Here is a 25109-nt window from a genome sequence, read left to right on the forward strand (position 1 = left end):
TAAAACGGTATTTTGGTTAAGCATAATTTCAGGTTTAGCCTGACAGTTAGCCTGTCCCAGACCAGGCTAGTTTCCCAGCATAAGTTTCCAGGGTAACTGAGTTTGAACTATTTTAAGTTTGCTTTATGAAACAGAATTCACCGACAATAAGTCTGACCAACCAAAATAAGCCTGGCTTATTTTCTAATCTTGTTTTATGGAACGACGCTCAGGTTGTTGATTGTGGCCTGCAGAATGTTGATCAACTCTATGTGAAGGAGAAGTGGTGCACTGCGTGACGCAAATGGTGGTCACACCAGATACTGAATGGTTTTCGGAAGGTAAATACAGTAAATATTACCCCCAAGAGCATCCTAAGTTTTACCCCCAATACAGTAAAACTGCACATTTTAGAGTGGCCTTTTATTGTGACCAGCCTAAGGCACACCTGTGCAATAATCATGCTGTCTAATCAGCATCTTGATATGCCACACCTGTGAGGTGGATGGATTATCTCGGCAAAGGAGAACACAGATTTAGACCGATTTGTGAACAATATTTCAGAAATAGGCCTTTTGTGTACATAGAAAAAGTCTTAGATCTTTGACTTCAGCTCAAGAAAAAGGAGGGCAAAAACAAAAGTGTTGTGTTTATAATTATGTTCAGTGTATGCACCTATATTATCATTATATATATTTTTTTATAAAGCCTAATATTGTTAAAAGTCAACGTAACGTCTCTACTGCTGCTAGCACAATCACGGTTCTGGGAAGTCTAGTGAAATGATCCGGAAGTTATGGCAGATCAGACATGATTAAATAAGCCCGACCCAACATTAAGTATTTAAATGGGAGAGCATAATAACAAGAGAATAATTCAGTTCACTTGTCACTGAGTTTATGATATTAAATCAGTATAGGACCGGTTGCTCGCCATGTTACAAGTTCGCTCGCTGTTCTCTACGAAATGCAGAAAACATAGTGGGCGTGGTCAACCTGTCACTTTGATCCAGGGTGACCAATGGAAAAGGGCCTACCCATCCTGGTTGATAGAGACCGCCCACTGACACCATTTAATTCGCAAGCAAAACTTTTCAACTTGCAAGCAAAAGATTTACACCCGCAAAAAAGACAGCAGAAAAGAGAGCAAAATGTGTGCGTTTGTGATGAAAAGTAATTAAAATGCACAAAAAATAAAGGTTTTTAAAGATTTACATGCACTGCAAATAATTGTTATCAGCATCTTTATTTTCGAGTCTTAAGATGACTTTTTTGCAATCTTTTAAATTTTTTTAATTACAAAATAATTAGTTTCACTCTCAAACACAGTATGTTTGATTTAATAAAAAAGACACAAAGGAAACTCCATATTAAAACACAATCACACAAATAATATTTAAATATGGATCCAATTTAATAGTTTTTGATTGTAAAAGTTAGTTACATCATCCAAAATAAAATCAAAAACAAATTTTTCAGCATTGCAAGATTTTTATTTGCATTATCCACTCACAAAACCCCAACTATGCACTGCAGTGATGCTGAGGCTTGTACTGTTACATCACTGATGGTCATTTGGGCTCATATTTGGTATTAAACATGATATTATGTCCTATTTTTTCATTGCAATTGTAGTTAAAAAAGACAAAATCAGCCAATAGGACATCTTAAATCATGTTCACGCATGAGGCTGTCTACACAGGACGCATCAAAGCAAATGTGCCAATTATTTGTCCTTCATGTAACAATAACTTACAATAACACCTGCCATGCAGGTGTAAAAATACACCTTCATGTGAAAATAATTCTCTGGTGCGAGTTCTTATGTGATCCTTAAGGTGTCCTTTGTGTTTGAAACTCTTTGCACATTGAGGGCATGTGTTAGGCTTCTCTCCAGTGTGAATTCTTGTGTGACTCTTAAGGTGTCTTTATTAAATTCTTCTCACAAAGAAGATGGACTTTTCACTTGCCATCAGAGTGAGTTCTTATATGCCACGTCAGGTTTCCTTTATGTCTGAAACTCTGTCCACAATGAGGGCATATGTATGGCTTCTCTCCGGTGTGAATTCTCATGTGTTCATTAAGGTGTCCTCTATGAATGAAGTGCTTTCCACACTGATGGCATGCAAATGGTTTGTCTACAGAGTTACTTGCTGTGCGACTCTCAAGGTTTCTTTCATTTTTAATATTCTTCCCACTTTGATGGCATGTGGAAAGTCCGTCTTTAGTGTGATTTTTTTTAATGTGCCATGTCATGCTTCCTTTATGTGTGAAACCCTGTCCACAATGAGGGCATATGAAAGGCTTCTCTCCAGTGTGAATTCTCAAGTGTTCTTTAAGGTGTCCTTTATGAATGAAACTCTTTCCACACTCAAGGCATGCATGCAGCTTGTCTACAGAGTGATTTTTTAGATGAACTTTCAAGTATCCTTTATAATTAAAACTCTTTCCACATTGGGGACACGTGTATGGTCTCTCTCCACTGTGAATTCTTAAATGATCATTAAGGTGTCCTTTATGGATGAAACCCTTTCCACACTGATGGCATGTATGTGGCTTCACTCCAGAGTGATTTTTTATGTGAACATTCAAGTATCCTTTATGATTGAAGCTCTTTCCACACAGATGGCATGTGAACGGCTTTTCTCCAGTGTGAATTCTTAAATGATCATTAAGGTGTCCTCTATGAATGAAACTCTTACCACATTCATTGCATGTGTAAGGTTTCTTTTTAGTGTGGGTTCTCATGTGACACTTAATTTCTTCTTGATGTGTGAAGCTTTTTCCACACAGAAGGCATGTTAGAGGGCACTCTTCAGTGTGAATTCTTGTGTGAACCTTAAGTATTCTTGCATTTGGGAACCTCTCCCCACACTGTTGGCATGTGGAAAGTTCTTCCTCTGTGTGAATATTCATGTGCCATGAGAGGCTTGCTTTATGTGTGAAACTCTTTCCGCACTGATGGCACGTGAACGGCTTCTCTCCAGTGTGAATTCGTATGTGACCGTTAAGGTGTCCTTTATGAATAAATCTCTTTCCACACTGAGGGCATGAGAAAGGCTTCTCTCCAGTGTGAATTCTCATGTGAACATTAAGATGTCCTTTTTGTTTGAAACTCTTTCCACACTGATGGCATGTTAAGTGCTTCTTTCTGGTATGATTTTTCATGTGATCCCGAAGGTGTCCTTTTTGTGATTTTTTTTCAGACTGTAGGTTACTAAAAGGTTTTTCTTCCGTTATGAAATTTTCAGGTGTCTGGAATTTCAGATTGTCCTCCACTTCATTCAGTTCTTGACTTTCCTCTTTCACTTCCATCAAACCTACAATTAACATTTAATGGTTAAAAATCAGTTTAAATAAAAAATAAAAAATAAAAAAAGAGATGCATGTTTAAATATAAATTGACAAAAGACCTGAAGGAACTTTTTTTTTGGCCTTCTGAAAAATCTGCTAGAATATTCATATGCAATGTAATATGCATTTTAGATGTGTATACAGCGGGTATGTTCTGTATAATTTGTAGTATTTTTGTTTTTATTTTACTGCTATTATTTTAAGCCAGTGGTTCTCAATTTTTAGGTCAGGTACCACCTTCAACTAAATCCAAGTGCTCAAGTACCACCTAGTCAACAAGTCAATTTGAGCGTGATTAAAGGGTTAAATAGGGGGTGGATGAAATGAAGAAAATCTTATGCCAAAATATTTGAGTAATTCTATTTCAAGGTAACAATATAATAGTTATTTGTTGCTTTAAATACGATTGTAACGATACCAAAATTTCAAATACCACTGATATTGTATTTGTCAAATTATGAAAATTCATAGAACTACTAACACTAGCCTATCATTAGTAAAAAGCTTACTAAAGACAAGTGAAGTAACAAAATAAGAACAAATAAACTAATTACGAGTAATAGGACAAATAAACAATAGTACAAAGACATTCATTCAATAAACAATGCTTTAAAATGATCAGATATATCAGATATACTTAAAATGAAACACTGCATAGTCTTCACTGTATGAAATATACACCGATTTTTATTGAAGTTACAAAAGTCATTCAGTCAAAAGCATTAAGTGATTTACAGACACCAATACCTTCACCCCAGCTATACTATTCTGCCGTTCCTTAATGCACAGATCCAATATAATGACAAAGACCAGATTCTCTCACAACGGTTTGTTCACTTAAGACACAACAGAGTTTACGTGAACACTTTCTAAGGCAGGCATTTTGACATAACTCTTAAAAGCTGTGTAACCAGTGACTTTATATAAATGATTCAAGTGTGCACACATAAATCGTAGCTTGTCAGTAAGGACTGCCCGCTAAGAAAAATATGTAGCCGCAGGGTTCTACGCTAAGGTTTTTCCCAAGGAGCACATGTGCTCCTAAATGAAAAAATCTAGGAGCACACAAAGACATTTTGGAGCGCAGTGAAAAATGTTCAAGTAACAGAGTTTAACAGACTGTTTATTATATATATACAGTGTTGGGGAGTAACGGAATACATGTACCGGCGTTACGTATTCAGAATACAAATTATGAGTAACTGTATTCCGTTACAGTTACAATTTAAATAGTTGGTATTTTAGAATACAGTTACATTGTTGAGATCAATGGATTACATGACGATACTTTTCTGTTTCATGAGTTTATTCACTCTCCAAATAAATTAAGGCAACTCCATGCATTTCCAAGAAGCCCCAATATGAAAACGAAAAAATGAGCGGTTTGCGTGATCAGTCACAATGGAGTCTGAAGAGGAGAAGTGGGAGCTAGAGGTAGAGATGGAGCTGGGACAACAGAGCGAGGGCAAGAATGGGTTTCTATCTTGGAAATTCAAACAGCATTTCACATTAAAGAAAGAGAAAGGAGAACAAATGTAACTGTTTATAAGTTATTAGTTTTTAATAGTTATTAAATATAAGTTTTTTTTTTTATTAGCCAAGGGTAGTCGTCTGCTTTAGTTTTACTAGTCACCTTGCGATTTTATAGTTGTATCAGGTAGGATACTAGCAACAGGGCTGTAACGATATGCGATATGAAACCGAAATCGCGACACTCAGATCCATGAACCTGTGTCTCGTGTGACAAGGCAGAATCGCGACACTCACCTTCCAACTCCCAGAGTTATCCTTCCCGTCCAGATCCAATGCTACCACATCTTTAAATTACTATTAGTATTATTTGAAGTTAACATTAGGCTATAAAATACGTAGACCTACACCACAAAACTAGTTGCGGAATAATTATTTAAAATTTAGCAATCGCGTTGGACGTGACATTTGCAGTCAAAACTTGAAAGATAAATTCTCAGAAAATGCATTTAATACGAATATATCGAAACGTCTGTTTGTGTATCCATACTCCCTTAATAAAGGAGTCCAGACATTAGAAAAAATCTGTCTACACATGTGTTTTATATTTAATATGAGGGAAATAAACATGCGTGACAAAAAATATTTAACTTTTAGGCCAAATATTTTTTAGTAGGCTACTTCTGTGAATTAGGCTACTGCGCAAAGCAAAAGTAATACCCACCGGATGAAGAAGGGTTAGCTCTCCACAGAACATAAAATATTAATTTTATTTTATTTTTCTTGTTAGCATTTATGAGGAAAAAACAATGTTACGGACGTGACCACTCTGAAAAGCGGCACTAAGAGACTGCTTTAAAACTTTCACAGAGACATCAAACAGATGCACAAAGCCTTTCTTTGAAGTGAATTTCCATCTGAATTAATTGTATGTTAATTTTAATCAATGTTTCATCAACCAATTGCCTGGAATAAATAAATAAGTTGTAAATATAGCAGACAATAGATATCACGGCACGGAGGCGCCGGTGCGTGAACTGGGGCTAGTCTCATCGATGAACCGAAACTTAGCGTATAAGGTAGGCTATAGCCTACTTGCCTCACAGACATGTCTACTTTTAAACAGAACAATTCAAAACGAAAGAAAAAAGACTGCTCTCTTTTTATGTAATCCGTATGAAATGTGCATTTCTCTCCGGCGCGTTCACTAGGGTGCTGTGAAGATCGCGAGTCAGCATCGTCAACTTCATCTTTGCAGCCGACACTAACATATTCAGTCATTAGGCTACTTTTGCCGGTTCTTTGTGACAGCTTTTAGGTGCTTTATTGGCAGCGCCACCTTTACATGTTACATGAACGCATCACCACCTCATCACCGCACCGGTGACCGCAACATACATAGTCTTTGTTCTTCTATAGCAAATTATAATATATTGCACTTTCAGGGAGACATGGGCCTAACACATTCAGCCAGTTGGAACAGAAAAACACACCAGAATAGGTCTGTTTAGCAAGCAGGATTTGATGGCCGCATTCCTACACTTATAAAATGCAATTCAATGTGGAAGTAATCCAAGTATTCAGAATACGTTACTCAGATTGAGTAACGTAACGGAATACGTTACAAATTACATTTTTGGGCATGTATTCTGTAACGAAATACGTTTTGAAAGTATCCTTCCCAACACATATATATATATATATATATATATACAATATATATAAACAAAACGTGTGTGCTCCTCTTTCTGTTCAACTATGGTGTGAAACCGTCGTTTTGATGCAGAAGTATAAATCACACTTTACAATCACTTTAGTAAAACACAACAAGGGGAACGGGTTGCTCTCAGGAGGAGGAGCACATCGGCACAACTGTGAATCTGCATCTTTGACTGCAGAGGCTTTTTCCACAACATGGAGGAGAAACTAGTTTAAATGAGTGTATTAGTATTTACTAGTATTAGTCGACTAAAACTAGACTAAAAATAAAACAATTCAGATGACTAAAATATAATGGGTTTATTTCAATTGTAATGCATTCATTTAGAATTTCTCTAAAATGTCCAAACCCATATACTCCCGGCAAAAAAACCTGTTAATATGAATGATTTTAAAGTTTGAACATGCAATACATATACAGATTTAATACTGTGACTTAAAAAAATATCTTAAAATTCAATAAAACCCCTTTTCCTAAAGTAGAATAGTCTTCTTTCAATGAATGATATATGCATTCTTTATAACTACTTTAATACATCATTCTTTATTATTTCAAGCAGCAGACATATTTATTTATATGAATTAAATATAATGAATCCTTATTAAAAGCTATTAACGAGCAGTGAATGCTTTTCTCTTTTTCTTTTGTTGCTTGATCAATATTAAGGACACAGACTGCATTAGGTTTATTACTCACTGTCACTTTAAGACATCGTATCATGTCCGATGACATGCGGATCCAATTGCACTGATGCACATCCGATACTCTCACAACTGTTTAAGACTTAACCGACAGAGTTTACGTGAATACTCTCCATAACGGACATTTCGACATAATGTTGTGTATTTGTCCATTCAGACACGAAAGACAGCTAAATTCAGTCCTCGCGCGCTGTGTGTGCGTGCGTGCGTGCGTGTGTGTGGCTGCACGCTTCGAGTCGGGTGTGTGCGCACAGAAAACTATGCGTCGTTGTCACTCTTATTCAGATCTATATGACTGCTCTACTCATAAAATATTTAAAACTGTAAACGTCTGGGAGTATGAGACATGCAGTGCATGTGAACCCGTGTGCCGCTGGTAGATCAGAACGTCCCTACTACAGGACAAATATGCGCATCTACAAACGCAGGACATCAGTTCTGACTGGATCGCTTCACAAATCGTCACTATCTAACATGTTTGTCTAGTTTTTATTCGTTGACGAAAATGTCAATAGATTTTCGTCATTCAAAACTAGTTTTTATTTAGTTATCGTCTCGTTTTCGATTATGGTAGTTACTCGCACATTGTGCTCGTAAATAATTTTTCCGGTTCGCACGGATCATTTTTTAGGGGCATATGCAAGCAAAATGGTCGCACTGTAGAGCCCTGAGCCGTCAAGTCAGTTTTATTAAGGCTTTATTTATACACTCCCCAACCACTTTATAAGGTACACCTGTTCAACTGTTCATTAACGCAAACATCTAATCAGCCAATCACATGGCAGTAACAATGCATTTAGGCATATAGAAATGAGCAAGTCCATGTGCCGAAGTTCAAACTGAGCATCAGAATGTGGAAAAAGTGATTTAAGTGACTTTAAACGTGGCATGGTTGTTGGTAGGGATGCACCGATACCAATTTTTAAGGGTCGAGTACGAGTACCGATATTTTTTTCCTGGTACTCGCCGATACCGATACCGATGCCTGTTGTACTGGTGGGTTTTCTCGTTTTATGTGGCAATTTTCTAAGAACAACACAATGAGACTAATGAACAAATCAGCATCTTTATTTTCAACAACTTAAATAAACTTAAAAAAATAAATCATTCTTATTGTGCTTATCACAAATTTTCAAAGCCCAAATTTCACAGTGTCCAATAACCTCCAAAGGGCAAAACCAAGGACATAATGAATGTAATTTTTACCTGCCTGTCACAAAGTTGTCAAAGTTCTAAAGAAATCACAGACAACAAGACAATCAAATTTGTCATAAAGTGCCAAAGAAATCACAGAACAAATGTTTAACATAACACTGAGTAACAATGTAATCACAGCCGAAAGTGTAAAGTGAAATATTAGAGTGTACTATTAAATCTAGCAACACTATAACTGCAGGAAGAGTGCTCATAAAAATTAAGAAATATAAGCTAAGGATATACGTGAGGTATCGGTCTTTGGTATCGGGGTATTTTTACGAGTACGAGTACAAGTACATGAGCTTGGTATCGGGCCCGATACCGATACTGGTATCGGTATCGGTGCATCCCTAGTTGTTGGTGCCTCTCAAATCCTCTCAGACTGGTTTCTTGAACATGACTGAGTTCACAAAACTCAAACGGCCTCCAGTCACCAGATCTCAATCCAATAGAGCAGCTTTGGGAAGTGCTGGAATGGGAGATTCGCATCATGGATGTGCAGCCGATGAATCTGCAGCAACTGCGTGACGCGATCATGACAATATGGACCACAATCTCTGAGGAATGTTTCCAACAGCTTGTTGAATCTGTGCCAAAGAATAAAGGCAATTCTGAAGGCAAAGGGGGTCCAAGCCGATACTAGCAAGGTCTACCTAAGTGGCTGGGGAGTGTATAACGATAATGTAAATTACTTCAAAGCTGCTTTACAGAAAAGTAATAGCCTAATAGCTTTAGTTGCAGGTCATAGGTCATCATTTGGCAGTTCCATTTAAAGATGAATAAAAAAATATGCCTTAATGTTTAACTTGATGGCCCACTAAGCAAGAAACAAAAACCTTCATAAGTTGGTAGTAGAGGGAAAAAAAAATACTTACGAGACCCAGTCAGATTTATACCTAGTTCATGAACTGCTGATGTTTCATTTAGTAGTAATTTGAGCCATTTTCAGTGCATTAGCAGCACCAAATGCTCTAATATTAGGCTTAAGGCTTCACTCGTGTGAGATTTTATGTGATTCTTAAGTAGTCCTTTGTGTATGAAACTCTTTCCACATTGATGGTATGATGCGGAAAGTCCCTCTTCAGTGTGATTTTTTAATGTGCAACTTCAGACTTCCTTTATGTGTGAAACTTTGTCCACAATGAGGGCATATGTATGGCTTCTCTCCGGAGTGAATTCTCATGTGTTCATTAAGGTGTCCTCTATGAATGAAACACTTTCCACATTGATGGCATGCATATGGCTTGTCTACAGAGTGAATTCTTTGGTGAACTTTAAAGTATGCTTTATAACTAAAACTCTTCCCACACTGAGGGCATGTATATGGCCGCTCTCCAGAGTGAATTCTCAGGTGAAGATTCAAGCATCCTTTATGACTGAAACTCTTTCCACACTGAGGGCACGTGAACGGCTTCTCTCCAGTGTGAATTCGTATGTGTTCATTAAGGTGTCCTTTATGAATAAATGTCTTTCCACACTGAGGGCATGTGAACGGCTTCTCTCCAGTGTGACCCCTCACGTGAACATTAAGGTGTCCTTTATTGCTGAAACTCTTTCCACATTCTTGGCACAGGAAAGGATTCTCTCCAGAGTGACTTTTCATGTGATTCTGAAGAGTTCGTTTACGAGCAAAGCTCTTTCCACACTGATAACATGAAAAAAGCCCTGCAGTGTGGATTTTCATGTGACGCTTAAGGTTCTCTTTATTTGTGTATCTTTTTCCACACTGAAGGCAAGTAAAAGCACTCTCTTCAGAGTGAATCCTCATGTGAACATTAAGATGGCCTTTATGTTTGAAACTCTTTCCACACTGATGGCATGTTAAAGGCTTCTTTCTGGTATGATTTGTAATTTGATCCCTAAGGTGTCCTTTTTGTGAGAAATTTTCAGACTGAGAGTTATTGAAACTCTTTTCTTCAGATATGAAATTATCAGGTGTCTGAAAATCGAAGTTGTCGTCAAATTCAATCAGTTCTGGATTTTCTTCTTTTACTTCCATCAGGCCTACAATTAACATTCAATAGTTAAAAATTGGTTCAAGAAAGGTGAAACAAGATATACAAAAGATAGAAGACCGATAACATGACATGAAGTAACTTGAGTTTCTTTTTATGTGATCTTTAGTATGCTAATAGTTCATTCTGACATTGTGCTAACAGATTTGATAGCGTTGATAGTGTTTTTCAAACCTGGTCCTGGGGACCCACAACGGGGGTTATGTACAAACTTTCACATTCAGATCATCATTTAACACCTAATTCAGCTCATTAGAGCTCCATGAAACGAAAAGTTTGCATAGCTTTGGGTCCCAAGGACCAGAATATAAAACCACTGTGCTAGACTACTGACATATGTTATGTCATTTTAGACACATTTGTGTGTACACTATAAAAGACAGTTAATTATCAGTTTTTGTGTCGATCACAGCTTATTGCGACTGAACAGTTTAAAATTACTCGAATGTTTGAACTGACAAGGCTTTAAAATGAATACACAGGGTTTCGACAATAAGGACTGGCCGATGGTCCAGGGCCAGCATGAAAAATGGTCGGGACAGTTGGCGGAATTCTCACTGGCCCATTTTTGGCAAGTCATGCCAAAGTTTATCACTTGCACTGGTTTTTAAGTCCTGCCAATTTTAACATTCAAGCCATTTTAAACCATTCAAGTGGTGCACACAGAAAGCCACCTCTCAGACAGAGCAAATACTGAATTGAGTTCTCTTTCACTTCATTATTTATAGAGACATTATCAGAATGCCCATCTTGGTGAGTATCAATTGGTTAGGTCTTAAGTGAATGTTGTAAAACGTGTATAAGTATACTGGATCCATGCATTACAGGGCTCCAGACTAACTTTTTTTTACTAGGAGCGCTGTAGCCCCTGACTGAAATTTTTAGGAGCACAAGCAGAAAATTTAGGGGCACACCTTAAATCAGCTTGCAATGCAATTATTCAAATTTCCCCCCAAATAACTGTAATACTGACAAATTATTTAATAATAGACTTAAAATAAAATTGCACATTGTAATATCTCTATGCTAAGTTCACAGGGCTCCAGACTAACATATGAGGGCAGTAACACCAGAGACACTAAGTTCTACAACACAGATCTAGTAGCACTGGGGCTGACAATAAATCACTGAGCTTAATTTAGGGTGTAGATGAAATTAACTTTAATTAGTATCATTCATAATGTCTTAATATAGATTAAAAAGCAAAACAAGTAAAACAATATATATTAGGGAGTGAAAATATGCAATAAGCATCCTACGGTTTACAATGGTAATTTATTTTAATTTTAAATAAGTGTTTAAATAAGAGTTTTCCTACATCTTAACATTTTTAGTTTTTAGGACAATCTTTGAAGGATGAACAAAAAATGTTGATATCACATTAAAAATAACATTTATGATATAGTTTTGAAGTGCTGGAAAAAGATGTGTAGTACTTGTAACCATTTTACTATTTCTGTCACAATACCATAGTAATGTTTAGAGTTACTACATTAGCATAAATCCATGGTGAATGTTGCTGATTTGTGAACTGAAAGCCTTCTATAAGTGTTTCTCCTGGTTTCCACGTCAGCGCTGATCTATGGTTTATAACAGAACTCTACGCTTAATCGTAATGTTTCTCACTGGATCTCGCAGCGATGATGTTATTAATTCTGAGGCAAAGTCAATGGATTTCTTCACTGGATCTCCAGAGTCTGGATCTCCTAGAAACAGTGTCGTGTGAACGAGATCGGCCGCGACTGGCAAGTTCGGGGCACTGCGCTCTCTATTATTGGTTTATTATTAAAGGGTTAGTTCACCCAAAAATGAAAATTCTGTCAGTATTTACTCACCCTCATGTTGTTCCAACCCCGTAAGACCTTCGTTCATCTTCGGAACACGAATTAAGATATTTTTGATAAAATCTGAGAGCTGGATCACTCCTCCATAGGCATCTTGAGGGATTGAACTTGAAGGCCCCGAAAAGTTATTACAGACATCGTTAAAATAGTCCAAGTGACTACAGTGGCTCAATCTTAAGTTTATCAAACGACGAGAATACTTTTTGTGCGCAAAGAAACAAAAATATCGACTTTATTTCAACTATTCATGTCCTTCTCTGTGGGCCTCGAGTCAGTTCACTAGTGTAAAAGCGTAGAGCTTCTGTTGTTGTACGTCACACGCATCACCCACATGACCAGCGTCGGCCAATTGTGAGCCTACGTGTGACGTAGCTCCACGCTATTACACTAAGTTAACTGACTAGAGGCCAACAGAGAAGGAAATGTATAGTTGAAATAAAGTCGTTATTTTTGTTTTTTTTTGCGCACAAAAAGTATTCTCGTCGCTTGATAAACTTAAGATTGAGCCAATGTAGTCACTTGGACTATTTTAACGATGTCTTTAATAACTTTGAGGCCGGCAAGTTTCAATCCCTTAGAAGCCTATGGAGGAGTGATCCAGCTCTCAGATTTCATCAAACATATCTTAATTCGTGTTCCGAAGATGAACGAAGGTCTTAAGGGGTTGGAACAACATGAGGGTGAGTAAATACTGACAGAATCTACCTTTTTGGGTGAACTATCCCTTTAACGGTCCGTGAAATGAGTAGGGCATTTTCGTTCCACTTTCATTTTCTTTGCATTCGCTGCTCGGCAATGTTGTTGTCGCACCAGTGCGACCTAAATAAATATTTGGTCACACTGGCAGGAAAAATGGTCACAGTCTGGAGCCCTGCATTAGGTCTTAGACAACAGTGGATATACACTCACCTACAGGATTATTAGGAACACCAGATCAATTTCTCATTAATGCAATTATCTAATCAACCAATCACATGGCAGTTGCTTCAATGCATTCAGGGGTGTGTTCCTGGTAAAGACAATCTCCTGAACTCCAAACTGAATGTCAGAATGGGAAAGAAAGGTGATAAGTAATTTTAAGCTTGGCATGGTTGTTGGTGCCAGACGGGCCGGTCTGAGTATTTCACAATCTGCTCAGTTACTGGGATTTTCACGCACAACCATTTCTAGGGTTTAAAAAGAATGGTGTGAAAAGGGAAAAACATCCAGTATGCGGCTGTCCTGTTGGCGAAAATGCCTTGTTGATGCTAGAGGTCAGAGGAGAATGGGTCGACTGATTCAAGCTGATAGAAGAGCAACTTTGACTGAAATAACTCGTTACAACCGAGGTATGCAGCAAAGCATTTATGAAGCCACAACACGCACAGCCTTGAGGCGGATGGGCTACAACAGCAGAAGACCCCAACGGGTACCACTCATCTCCACTACAAATAGGAAAAAGAGGCTACAATTTGCAAGAGCTCACCAAAACTGGACAGTTCAAGACTGGAAAAATGTTGCCTGGTCTGATGAGTCTCGATTTCTGTTGAGACATTCAGATGTTAGAGTCAGAATTTGGCGTAAACAGAATGAGAACATGGATCCATCATGTCTTGTTACCACTGTGCAGGCTGGTGGTGGTGGAGTAATGGTGTGGGGGATGTTTTCTTGGCACACTTTAGGCCCCTTAGTGCCAATTGGGCATCGTTTAAATGCCACGGCCTACCTGAGCATTGTTTCTGACCATGTCCATCCCTTTATGGCCACCATGTACCCATCCTCTGATGGCTACTTCCAGCAGGATAATGCACCATGTCACAAAGCTTGAATCATTTCAAATTGGTTTCTTGAACATGACAATGTGTTCACTGTACTAAAATGGCCCCCACAGTCACCAGATCTCAACCCAATAGAGCATCTTTGGGATGTGGTGGAACAGGAGATTCGTGCCCTGGATGTGCATCCCAGAAATCTCTATCAACTGCAAGATGCTATCCTATCAATATGGGCCAACATTTATAAAGAATGCTTTCAGCACCCTGTTGAATCAATGCCACATAGAATTAAGGCAGTTCTGAAGGCGAAAGGGGGTCAAACACAGTATTAGTATGGTGCTCCTAATAATCCTTGAGGTGAGTGTATATGGTTGAGTAACTGAGTAAATTTAGTAACTTTAAAGAGTTAGTAACAACCCACTTTTTCAGCTGACTTGGTTCCATAAGTATTTTTTTCTATTCATTTTTTCCCAGAGTTTAAAAAAAAGGTCTTTGTTAAAGCGTTATAAGCCATGAACTAAGCCAACCAGCTATGAGGTGAATCGCAACATTACAAACTTTTATTCAAAACAAAAAAGTATTTGAAAAGCGGACAAAAAGAAAAAGGTACAAGACTTAAAGGCTTTAGTGAGGGAAAGAACTACAATCCCATGAAGCAATGAACGACAATCAACATAAAAAGGATGGAGAAATATGAAAGTCTTCATTTAGGGCTGCAACAAACGATTATTTTGACAATCCATTAATCTGTCAATTATATTTTCTATTAATTTGATAAAAAAAATCTAAAAATGATTATACATGAAATAAAATTTCAATTAAAATATTATTCTTATCCATTATTTTAAACAATGTTATCTCACATCCTGCCCAATGCTGTCCTCCATACAAAGTGTAGTATAAAGCCTATGAAAAACAATACAGTGGATGAATCTATGTAGGCTATGCTGTACATTAGGTTGCACAATATTGGAAGAAATTGACATTGCAGTATTTTTTTCCTGCGATATTTATATTGTGATATGAAAATTTCACTAGATTATTTGAATAGCCCTATTTGTAAAGAATGAATTATTGGGGTGATTTTGTAGGTTAGAAGCCTGGCAAGCCAGACCTATCAAGACGCTACAACCAACCAGAGCAACGAACGGCTGTGGCTGAGTGAGTCCCATGCGTTTTTCCACCAGCGGAGCTAGTTGATATATTAAACTTTTGCCGTATCCGGTCGTCAAAACTCCGAACACATCTTCCTTTTTTAAGAATGACTTAAGTGACGTTCTCTTAACTCAAAGTCATCCAGAGTCTCGGCCAAAGGCGATTCGAAAGACCGCTGTTCGCCAGCATCATCTTCTTTGTTTTCAAGTAGCAGGGAAATCACGCGGAACTATGCGCGTAACCGTCACAACTCTGTCGTCATTATGTTAAGCCCGCCCACCAACTCTATACACGATGTGATTGGCCTGACCAGAGTTTGGTTTTTCCAGCTCAAAAGTCTATGGAGAGTTGCTAGACCACCCTTTCTGCAAAATAATTTTTGCTGCCGCTAGGGTGCGTCTAGATTTCTAGGCTAGTAGGCTAATGCATGTGAATAGAAAACAAACAACTTACAAGCATAGATAAATACAGTAGAATAAAGACAGAAATGAAATACAAATATAATCAAATGTGCCTTTAGTGCCAATAGTTACTGCTCTCATAAATATGATTACTTTTACATGTAGAAATTTAAAAATTTCATTTCTAACAAAAAATATTTCAGCAAAATGTGTATTAGTCAGAATTATTGCGTTACTGTTCTACTGCGCTCTGTCCGTTTGACACGCATGTGCACACCGGTGCGCGTTCATTGAAGATTAAAATGGAAATACTTGTGGGACTTTCTAACATTCAGCTACAGATAAGGATATAACCATAAAATGTAAGTTATGCACTGAGGAAAACACGTTTCAGAGGCAGTAAACTGTCAAATAAATCTGTCAAAGCACGACAGGGCAAGATGCGGTAAACGCTAATGCTTTAGTTTGAAACCCTTATAAATATAGCCTAAAGCATTCTCATGTTTTAGAGAACTTGGATCCTGCATCTTTCCTGCAGCAGCTCACTCAATGTCCTTCGCTATTTTACACATGCATTTTATCCATAGAAACTAGAGATGCACCGATGTACAATTTTCTAGGCCGATTCCAATTTTTCATGAGTTTGGCCTGCCGATACAGATTTTAGCCAATTCCAATTTCATTTTTTCTAACCACTTACAGCAAACACAAATATTTATTTTCTATCTTATCTTTAATAGAACCTTTTACATAGTTCTATTTTACTTAATTTGTTCAAAAAATTTTCTATATAACACACACACACACACACACCTACACACACACACACACACCTACCTATTGCAATCACTTGTACATCAATGGCAAGTTTTATTTCGCAAACAGTTGTTCTCTCGTCTGCCACATGTCCAGCCAGGCTAAACAATCAGTTTAATTGAGGGCGAGCAGCGCAGCAAAAATAGCTTCTCTGCGCCGAAACACCGCTTCACTGCTGCTCACGCGACGCTCCTGCTCTCGGTGTGAATGCACTCATTGATTAACATGCACGCCGGAAAGAAAAAAACGCGCTGTTCACGCTTGCGGTGTGAAACGGTCGTAATTCAGGAGGTTTCCTACATGTGCGTTCCATGTGCACGTCAGAAGGTGTGATGCTGATGTTGTTGCGCGATGTTAATCATGCGGTGCCCGAGTGCATTTGACCGGCAAAAAAATCTTAATAAGTCAGACTGGTCATGGCCGATCGGTTATGGTCGATCACGTGAAAATCGGCCAATTCCGGTCACCAGCCGATCAATCGGTGCATCTCTAATAGAAACGTGTTATTCACTACTGTAAAGCGACGGGACTGGCTGATGGTTTCCGAGCACAGCGCACATATGTGAATCGATAATCAAAATGCTTTGTTGATTAGGGCTGCACGATTAATCGCAATTTACATGAAATCGCACTTAAATCGAGTTGGCTTATCGCGATTTTAAAATCCCAAAGCTGCGATTATTTTTAATGCGCAGCTATTCATGGATGTACGGCTCTGTAAACGCTGCTCCATCTGAAAGCACAGTGAGTTTGAGTTGAAAAAGCAACACGAGTCAAACATCTTTCCGAACATGAGAAGCACTTATGAAACCTCTTTTGTTCAACAAAAGACAACAATCTCACTTCATAACGACAGTTGAGCTCCTCCTGTGAGATGTGGCTTCTTACACAGAATAAGGCAGTCGTGTATTTTTTAGTCATGTTTAATCAAAGCGTTTCAATCTTCTGTTTATTCAGCTACGGTTAGTATGATGGCCATAGGGATTTCCTGGAATAACGTCTGCGGCGGGGCATAATTGGTGTGTGTATGTGTGTGACGTCCTCTGGCGTTCAAGATGGAGCAGCGTTTACAACAGATCAGCCGCTGCATTGACAACCTGCGCATAAAATAATCGCAGCCTTTGCAAAATCACATGCGGTTTCATTGCGATTAATCATGCAGCCCTATTGTTGATTATTGATCATTTTCATTATCGATAGTTGTTGCAGCCCTATAGTCATTTAAAGTTGTTGATTATATCTATAGAAACAATATATTTTAAATGTATTGCAAAATGATGTGCTATGTAACTAATTTTACTATTGTGACAGCATGGCGAGACCAAATTGATTACATCATTCGCGTTGCATCATGGGAGTGGACGTTCCCTGCTAGCTATTTTGGGGTGATTTGCTCACTCTGACTCTCTGATTGGTGTAATTTTCATTACAGCATAATGGGAAACGTAGTTTTTCACCACAAATTCAGCTGTTAAATGTGACGGTTACAAAAATAAAGTAAAATAATAATGCTGGGTGATGGCTTCAGCAAAAGCATATAGCATTGATTAATAACCTCTGAGCTCAGAACAGGTGCGTCTTTAAAGATTTACAAGTTATCATTGAGGGCTGTCGTTGTGTCATGTGACTATTACGCCACTCAATAAGGAGATGTTTGAGTATAAAAAAAAAAGTGCAGAGCAGAGGTGGAGGTAAGACCATCGGAGAGTCCTGTAACGTTGTTCTGAAACATATGGCGGAGGCAGAGATATCAGTACAACCTAGGTTAAGTCATCCAAGGTGTGGGAGCATTTCACACTAAATAAATCGAAAAAGTGTCAAGTAAGGAAAAATTGTCAACAGGCCGTTGAATTATTAGAAAAATAATGCACACTAGAGGTGGTAATGCGGTAACGATGCGAAGTCAATTATTCCGTTTATACTACTGTTACCACACCTTGAAACATTGTTCTGATGTATTACAAGACATTTGTCAAGCTTTTGTCATTAAATTGCTCTTGTATGTAGGACTAATTTCTTACGAATCTAATCCCATGCTTCCGTTGCTAATCCCATAACGTAATTTTAGAGTTAGTAACAGAGGTTTGAGCCACTGATAGCAGACCAAATATGGGACACACTTACGACTTGCTGGAACATTCTAAGACTGACTGTTTCCATCGACTGTAGCAGGTCTAACTGTGCGTTCACACCGGACGCGAATAGCGCGTCAAATTCGCGTCTACCGCGTCTAGTTTGACGCTTGACCACTTTGTGTTAATTCGCGTGTCAAGAGTGAAACTGACGCGCGTAACAACAAAAGTTTGAAGCAAAATTTACGCGCGTCACGCGCGTCAGAATCGAAACCCGTTGGCGGCCATCTTTTTTATGTTGATCGAGCATTCATCGGAGAGTCACCCCTCTGTATTTGCTCTGGAGAGCAGAACGGCGGCGTAGGGGTAATCGTCGCCGTATTTGTGTCCATCAGACCCTTCGAAGGCGAACCCAGTGTGGCGAGTTTCACCATTGGCTCGCTCCAGGAGCTGCGCCTGGATGACGGCGGCTTTCAGCGGTACTTCCGCCTGTCCCGCGCCAGGCTTGATGACCTGTTGTCCCGCATCGGAGCGAGGAGCACCCTCGCCCTTATCCACCTAATCTGTCATTTATTTTTGTTTTGATGATAAATGGAGCCAGCCTCCAAAAGTGATTAATCTGTCCTGTGATTTCTCTCTCTCTCTCGAACAACACTGTCCAGACACGAACTTATGCAGTATGTTGGTTGTCTTTACATTAATAATATTTCATATATCTAGATATGGAATAAATAGCATTCAATACAAAATGAATGTCTCATATATTGAAATCAAGTTTTATGTGATATTTGCTTTGTTGTGCATTAGAACCAGTCATATTACAAAATAATTTATTGAAGCCTCCAGATACTTCACCACATGACAGCAGCATGCAGCTAGGCTCCGGATTGGTTAAAGCGGCGCGAATTGACGCAGAAGTTCAGATTTTTCAACTCGGGCGGCAGACGCGAATTCGCGTCAAACGCGTGAATGCACAAATAGCACTAACTAAATCATTCGCGCTTAACGCGCCAGCCGCTTAATTCGCGCCATTCGCGCGAACTTGACGCGCGAATGAGGCGAATTCGCGTCTACCGCGCCGCGCTTTACGCCTCATTCGCGCCGCAGGAATTTTTTACGCGCGTAACGCGTCTTTGCATTGACTTAACATTGAAATCACTCGCGCCTGACGCGCTATTCGCGTCCGGTGTGAACGCACCATTAAACAGCGACTGTGAACACATGACTGATCATGCCCAAAACGCCCTCAGCACATTCAGTCTAAGTATCAAATTACATTCATAACCAGCCTTACAGTAAGCAGTAAGTGTGTCCCCAGCTTAATGCAGTTATGAGAGAGAGAGAGAGAGAGGTGGCAGTGAGAGAAAAGCATGTGCCTCAATATTATTATTTATTTAATTCAATTCGTTCATTCTTTTTTTCTATTATTGACAATAGACTAGCCTAATAAATTAAACAAAAAGCCCTTCAAGTAGGCCTATCAATAATTATTTATTTGTTATATTTTCTGCAATAATTACGAAAACTCGTGCAGCAGGACTATCGATTTATTTATATATTCAGTTTAATTTTCTATTGATTACAGATATAGGACTAAATACTTTATTCAAATTAAACTGCATGTTTCCATTGATTGTGGAGTTAGACATCGAACATTACAGATCAAGCGCATGGGGCTGCATGCTTTTTCTTATGAATTATATCCTATTTTTCCTATATATTTGGCAGATGTAAAGCATACATGTGTGTGTTTTTTATGATAGTCCATTTTTTGTATTACTTTAACAGCTCAGGGATGTTCAAGGAGCAACCTGTTTGTGCACTTTCTGAAGATTTTTTGCACTGTGAACTTGCACTCAGTTATTTTTTTTTTAATAAAGGGTTGGAAATTAATGCTTTTTAAAAATCCGATTAATTGATTAATCAAAAAAATAATCAACAGATTAATCGATTATTAAAATAATCGTTAGTTGCAGCCCTATTATCATTAAAAATCGAATTCCTTAAATTTTTCTTCAAGTTTTTACTTCTGGAACTGATCCAATCTATAAGGATTATTCTACATTTAATCTATACAGTAAAGACGATGCAGTATTATTTTAGATTTGATTATTCAAATTTCTCTACCTTAATACTACTGTTATAAAACTTTAAGCACTGGGTTAAGTTCACCCAAAAACGTGTAATGTGTTAAAAATCGAATTAAGTGCAATTCAGTAAAATATATATGAAGATTAAATTAGTTAGATGTGCTGAATATTGGACTCATATCTCAGTGTCGTTCTCTAGCATGCCTCACAGCACTCTCTCACAGACCTGAGCTTTAAAACCATTAGTGTTGACATAAGCGCTCTGTGAAGAGCATCAAAGGTTTCCATTTACATGTTTTGGCAGCGTTGGGCTTTGTAACCAATCACAGGCATACTAACTGTTGAGTGCGTGAACGCAATTGCCAATCAGGTGCGATTAAGTTAACCAGAATCCGCTTAACTTTCACTATAACCAACAAAGTATAAGCACAATGTTAATATGAGATTCATTGCGCATAGGAGTGGGCAATATACCGGTAGAAATTTGTCAACCAGTAGGTTTTGGGCTATCGCCTCTATCGCGGTGACGCTCATGTGACGTTTTGCATGCACACTCATTGTTTGCATGCGTTCTTAAGCAATGCGGTTTAAAAACAGGTGATTTTAAACAGTTGAAGAGCAGTAAGCCGCAAAAGAGGAATTATTGCAGTATATGCGAGTGCAGCAGTTTCTCAGCGCTGTCTGAAAGATGCGCGACATGAAGCCGCTGCTCAGAGCATTGTGTTTTTTGCCAACTTATTGTGCTTGAACGGCAAATTACACATACCTGTGTCAAAGTGACCATGTATTTGCAAGTAAATAGAGCGGTAAACAGTTGAGAGAAAACGCGAGTATATTTGATCTCTGCAGTCTCTGTGTGACGGCATCCAAAACGTATCTGCTGCAGAGAGAAAATCTCACTGCTCTTGACTCAATCACTTGTTACTTTAATAAGAATACATGTATATTTAATTTACACAGTAAAGACAATGCATTTTTTTATACATTTGATTACTTTATACAGTTTTTCTAGTTATTGAAAGTTTTTTTCAGGCAGGCCCATTTCATTCGTGTCTGTTATATTGTAGTTTGTTTTCTTTGCTCTTTCTTTATCACAGTTTACTTGTCTTCAGTAAGCTTTTGAGGTTTTTTTAGGCTATTATTAGTTAATAGTAATTATAGTAATTAGTAATTATATTGAAAATGGTGATAAGAATTATGAACTTTCAATGGTATAAAAATTTGTCATATCGCCCACCCGTAATTGCACAATTTCATTGATTATAATAGTTTTCGCAAGAGTGAAGCTTTGTGTACCTCACGTTGTAATCGACAGCTTCAGTTATTTTAATGGCAGTGATAAGGGATGTTAACGATGAATCGGCGATCAAATTAATTGTCGATTATACATTTAATCGATAAAACTTATCGATCATTGATAAAGCAGGTTCATGTGCGCGTTGCTCAACCGCGAAACATGTAAAGCAGACACGAGGGAAAATGAAGTTATATTAGGGACCATTTTACAGCTAGAGTTACACCTTCGTCTTGACTATACTGTAGGTTTACGTGTGCATTCGCAGCCTTTTAATCCATCATACTGATACAACTGTCTACTTTCATTGGAGACATAACTGGCTGTTTTTACATGAATACTCCACATGATGGGCATTTTGAGAAAATTGTGTGTGTGCACAAGAGTTCTTTTGCAGGATATATTGAGCTTTTTAACATCAAGCACGTCTTGATCTTTATATAAGTGTCAATAGTGCTATATATTTACATACAGTGATATAGCCTACATGATATAATCTCTAATGATGTGGGGTGCTCAGATTGATCAGCTACCGATCGCTATTGGTCGAGAAGTGCTTTGGGGAGTTTGATCGGCAGTCTCTATAAAGGCCGATCTCATACTGACGATGGATAAAGACGCGAACCTGCTATTTGAGGTATGGCATGACATGCAGTGGCACCGTCTAAATCTCTGTACAGCGCCGGTAAAATAATTACAATGTTGAAGGAGAAGTAAAATTCTTTATTAAATAATTTATAAAATTTCTTTATTAAATAATTTAAAGTAATTTGAAAACTTTCTGAGAGACGGACAGCATGAGCGAATCCCTGCACACTCTCTCTCCCTCTCAAAATGCACAAATGGCTTCGCGTGACCAAATCGTGTCTGCACTATAAGCGAGCTGCACAGTTGACACAGTCAACTTAAATGGTCAAATACACACAAACGTGCGTACAAAATTATGAATGTCTTGATGAGTATGCACGTAAACGCAGCCGGTTTTGTCTTAAGTGAACAGTTGAGAAAGTTGTTTAACAGTATATTGGATATTCTTAAAGCAATAACAGCCTTAAAAACACTGCTGCTGTCTCTGATTTATTTCTTTGTCTTTTGTTGTGTGATTAACATTAATGACACACAATGCTATTGAATGACTAACTTGTGCAACCTTAATTGTAAGGATTAATCTGTATTTAATGTATTCAATGAAGACCATCCAGTATTATTTACATTTGATTTATTATTAGATTTCTTTACTATTCTTACCTCAATACTACTGTTAGACCTACTTGGGAAACTAAACTTAAAGCACTGTTTATTTAATTTGTATCTTTATTCTATTTGTGCTATTGCTTATAAATAGTTTATTTGTTCTTATTGTATTACAAATAATTCTACATGATAAAAAGGCTTCAAATAGATCTGTATCGATCTTTTGTCAGATACTGCTTCCTGTGATCTCCGATCGGCTCTAAAAATCCTGATCGGAGCACCCTTACTTAACGATAGACATTTTATACCGTGGTAACAATCTCGTCATAGCGCCCAGCCCTAGTGATAACCATAACAAACAGAAAAAATAATCTGATACTGTATGTCAAATCAGTGCATTAAGATTTTGAGTTTAAGAGCAAAAAAATAGACCGGCCACTCGACCAGTAATGTGTTACTTTGTAATTCATTTTATAACTAACTTCTCAAATTAGTCACTCAATAACTTTTTAGATGTAAATTTAAAGATTTTTTTAAAGTATAGTTCCCTTTGTTTTATGATCTGTACTGACAGCGATATAATATATATATATATATATATATATATATATATATATATATATATACACACATACACACACACACATAAACTATAAATAAATGAGTAAAGTTATTACAAACGTTATCTTTGTTTCTTTTTTGAGGGGGAATTTATTGTGAGCATGGATGGCCGAGTTCGTCCAACACCACCGAAGAACATTTTTGACCCAGGAAAAAACCCTTTCAATATTTTAATACTGCCTTAATACATTGCACCACATTGAATTCAAATACCACAATCTGTAAAAACAAGACTATGAATGCATGCAGTTATCAGTTAAGAAAATTGTAATCAGATATTATAAACGAACTTTTTTATGAACTTTATTAGTTATTATGAATTTAATGCGCAGCACCTGAGCACTCGGGGTTACGTAGGGTAGTAACGTTACTTTTCCCCAATTTTCAAAAACATGCCCGTCTGGTGGTAACGTTACGTTTTGCACAGTTTGAGAACCACTTATCAAGTCGCCAAATGCGGTGAAAAGATTAAAGCTTTGTTTTTACTGTTGCTTGAATGCAATACAAGTCGCTTTAGATAATAATTAATTGAATGGACTGGAAAATCAATGAATGGACACCAACCTAATAGTTCCTCAGTTTCCTCTTCTTTCACTATAACGTTAACGTTACATGGTTCTGAACCACCGATGTCGTGCTTCTCCTCTTTGACAAACTCCATGTTTATCTTTGCCACGTAGATCTCAGTTGTTCCACCTGGAGTTCACGAAGGAGTTTGATGAAAATTAACAGTAGAAAGGAAATGCGTTGTGCACAGAAAATGTAACGTAACACAACAATAACACAATAAAAACACATGTTGGCGCCATTTACGAGAGACCAGCTATTAGCAAACAAAGCAAGCATTGCCATATTACGTTGTTTACATTAATTTTGCTTTGGGTATAATAAATAATTAATACCAGGTTTTGAAATACATGTGCTAAAATCAATTTTGATTCTTGCTGCAAGTTGTACTACAGACCTTCAATCTTGACTGGCTCAAAACAACAACCTTTCCTCTTCTTCTTCTTCTTCTATGGATTTATTGGCGGGTCGCATACCAACTTTATGGTGCATACCGCCACCACCTGTGCTGGAGTGTGAAGTGATTTCAGTCTAGATGTATGTTAAAAGATGATATAGATGAAGATGCGTTAAAAGGGGTCTACTTGATGAGACTAGGACCCTCCCAAAAGGGATTAAAATAATAATTTTGGGGGTACTGAAATCAATGTAATAAAATATAATGTTAGCCTATCCAAACTTGTATGTATTTAAATGCAGTATTACCATACCAACAATTAAGGAAATAATCTAATGGAATACGATTTTCAAACCCTAACTACTCTCCATTGGGCTGTACCATTTCTCTGGTACGTTCAGACTGTTCTTTGCTAGTTCTTTGATATCACTTTACTAGCTGTCAAAACGTACGTACCTGGTGTGTCAGC

The 25109-nt window shown here is 37.8% G+C and overlaps 1 protein-coding gene across 1 annotated transcript; it reads right to left on the minus strand.

Moving 5' to 3' along the window:
* Window positions 1-1368: 1368 nt before the first annotated feature.
* On the minus strand, window positions 1369-24700 carry LOC143747847 (uncharacterized). Its single transcript, XM_077240436.1, has 3 exons — window positions 24641-24700; window positions 24241-24372; window positions 1369-3298 (listed from the first exon to the last, which is right to left on the minus strand). The coding sequence occupies exons 2-3, from the start codon at window positions 24335-24337 to the stop codon at window positions 1941-1943; spliced, it is 1455 nt and encodes a 484-aa protein (XP_077096551.1). The 5' UTR covers window positions 24338-24372; window positions 24641-24700; the 3' UTR covers window positions 1369-1940.
* Between the last annotated feature and the right edge of the window lie 409 nt (window positions 24701-25109).

Source organism: Siphateles boraxobius, unplaced genomic scaffold (genome assembly GCF_051911475.1).
Source record: "Siphateles boraxobius isolate OS27281-9 unplaced genomic scaffold, OSU_SipBor_1 1, whole genome shotgun sequence".
In the NCBI taxonomy this organism is placed as follows: domain Eukaryota; kingdom Metazoa; phylum Chordata; class Actinopteri; order Cypriniformes; family Leuciscidae; genus Siphateles; species Siphateles boraxobius.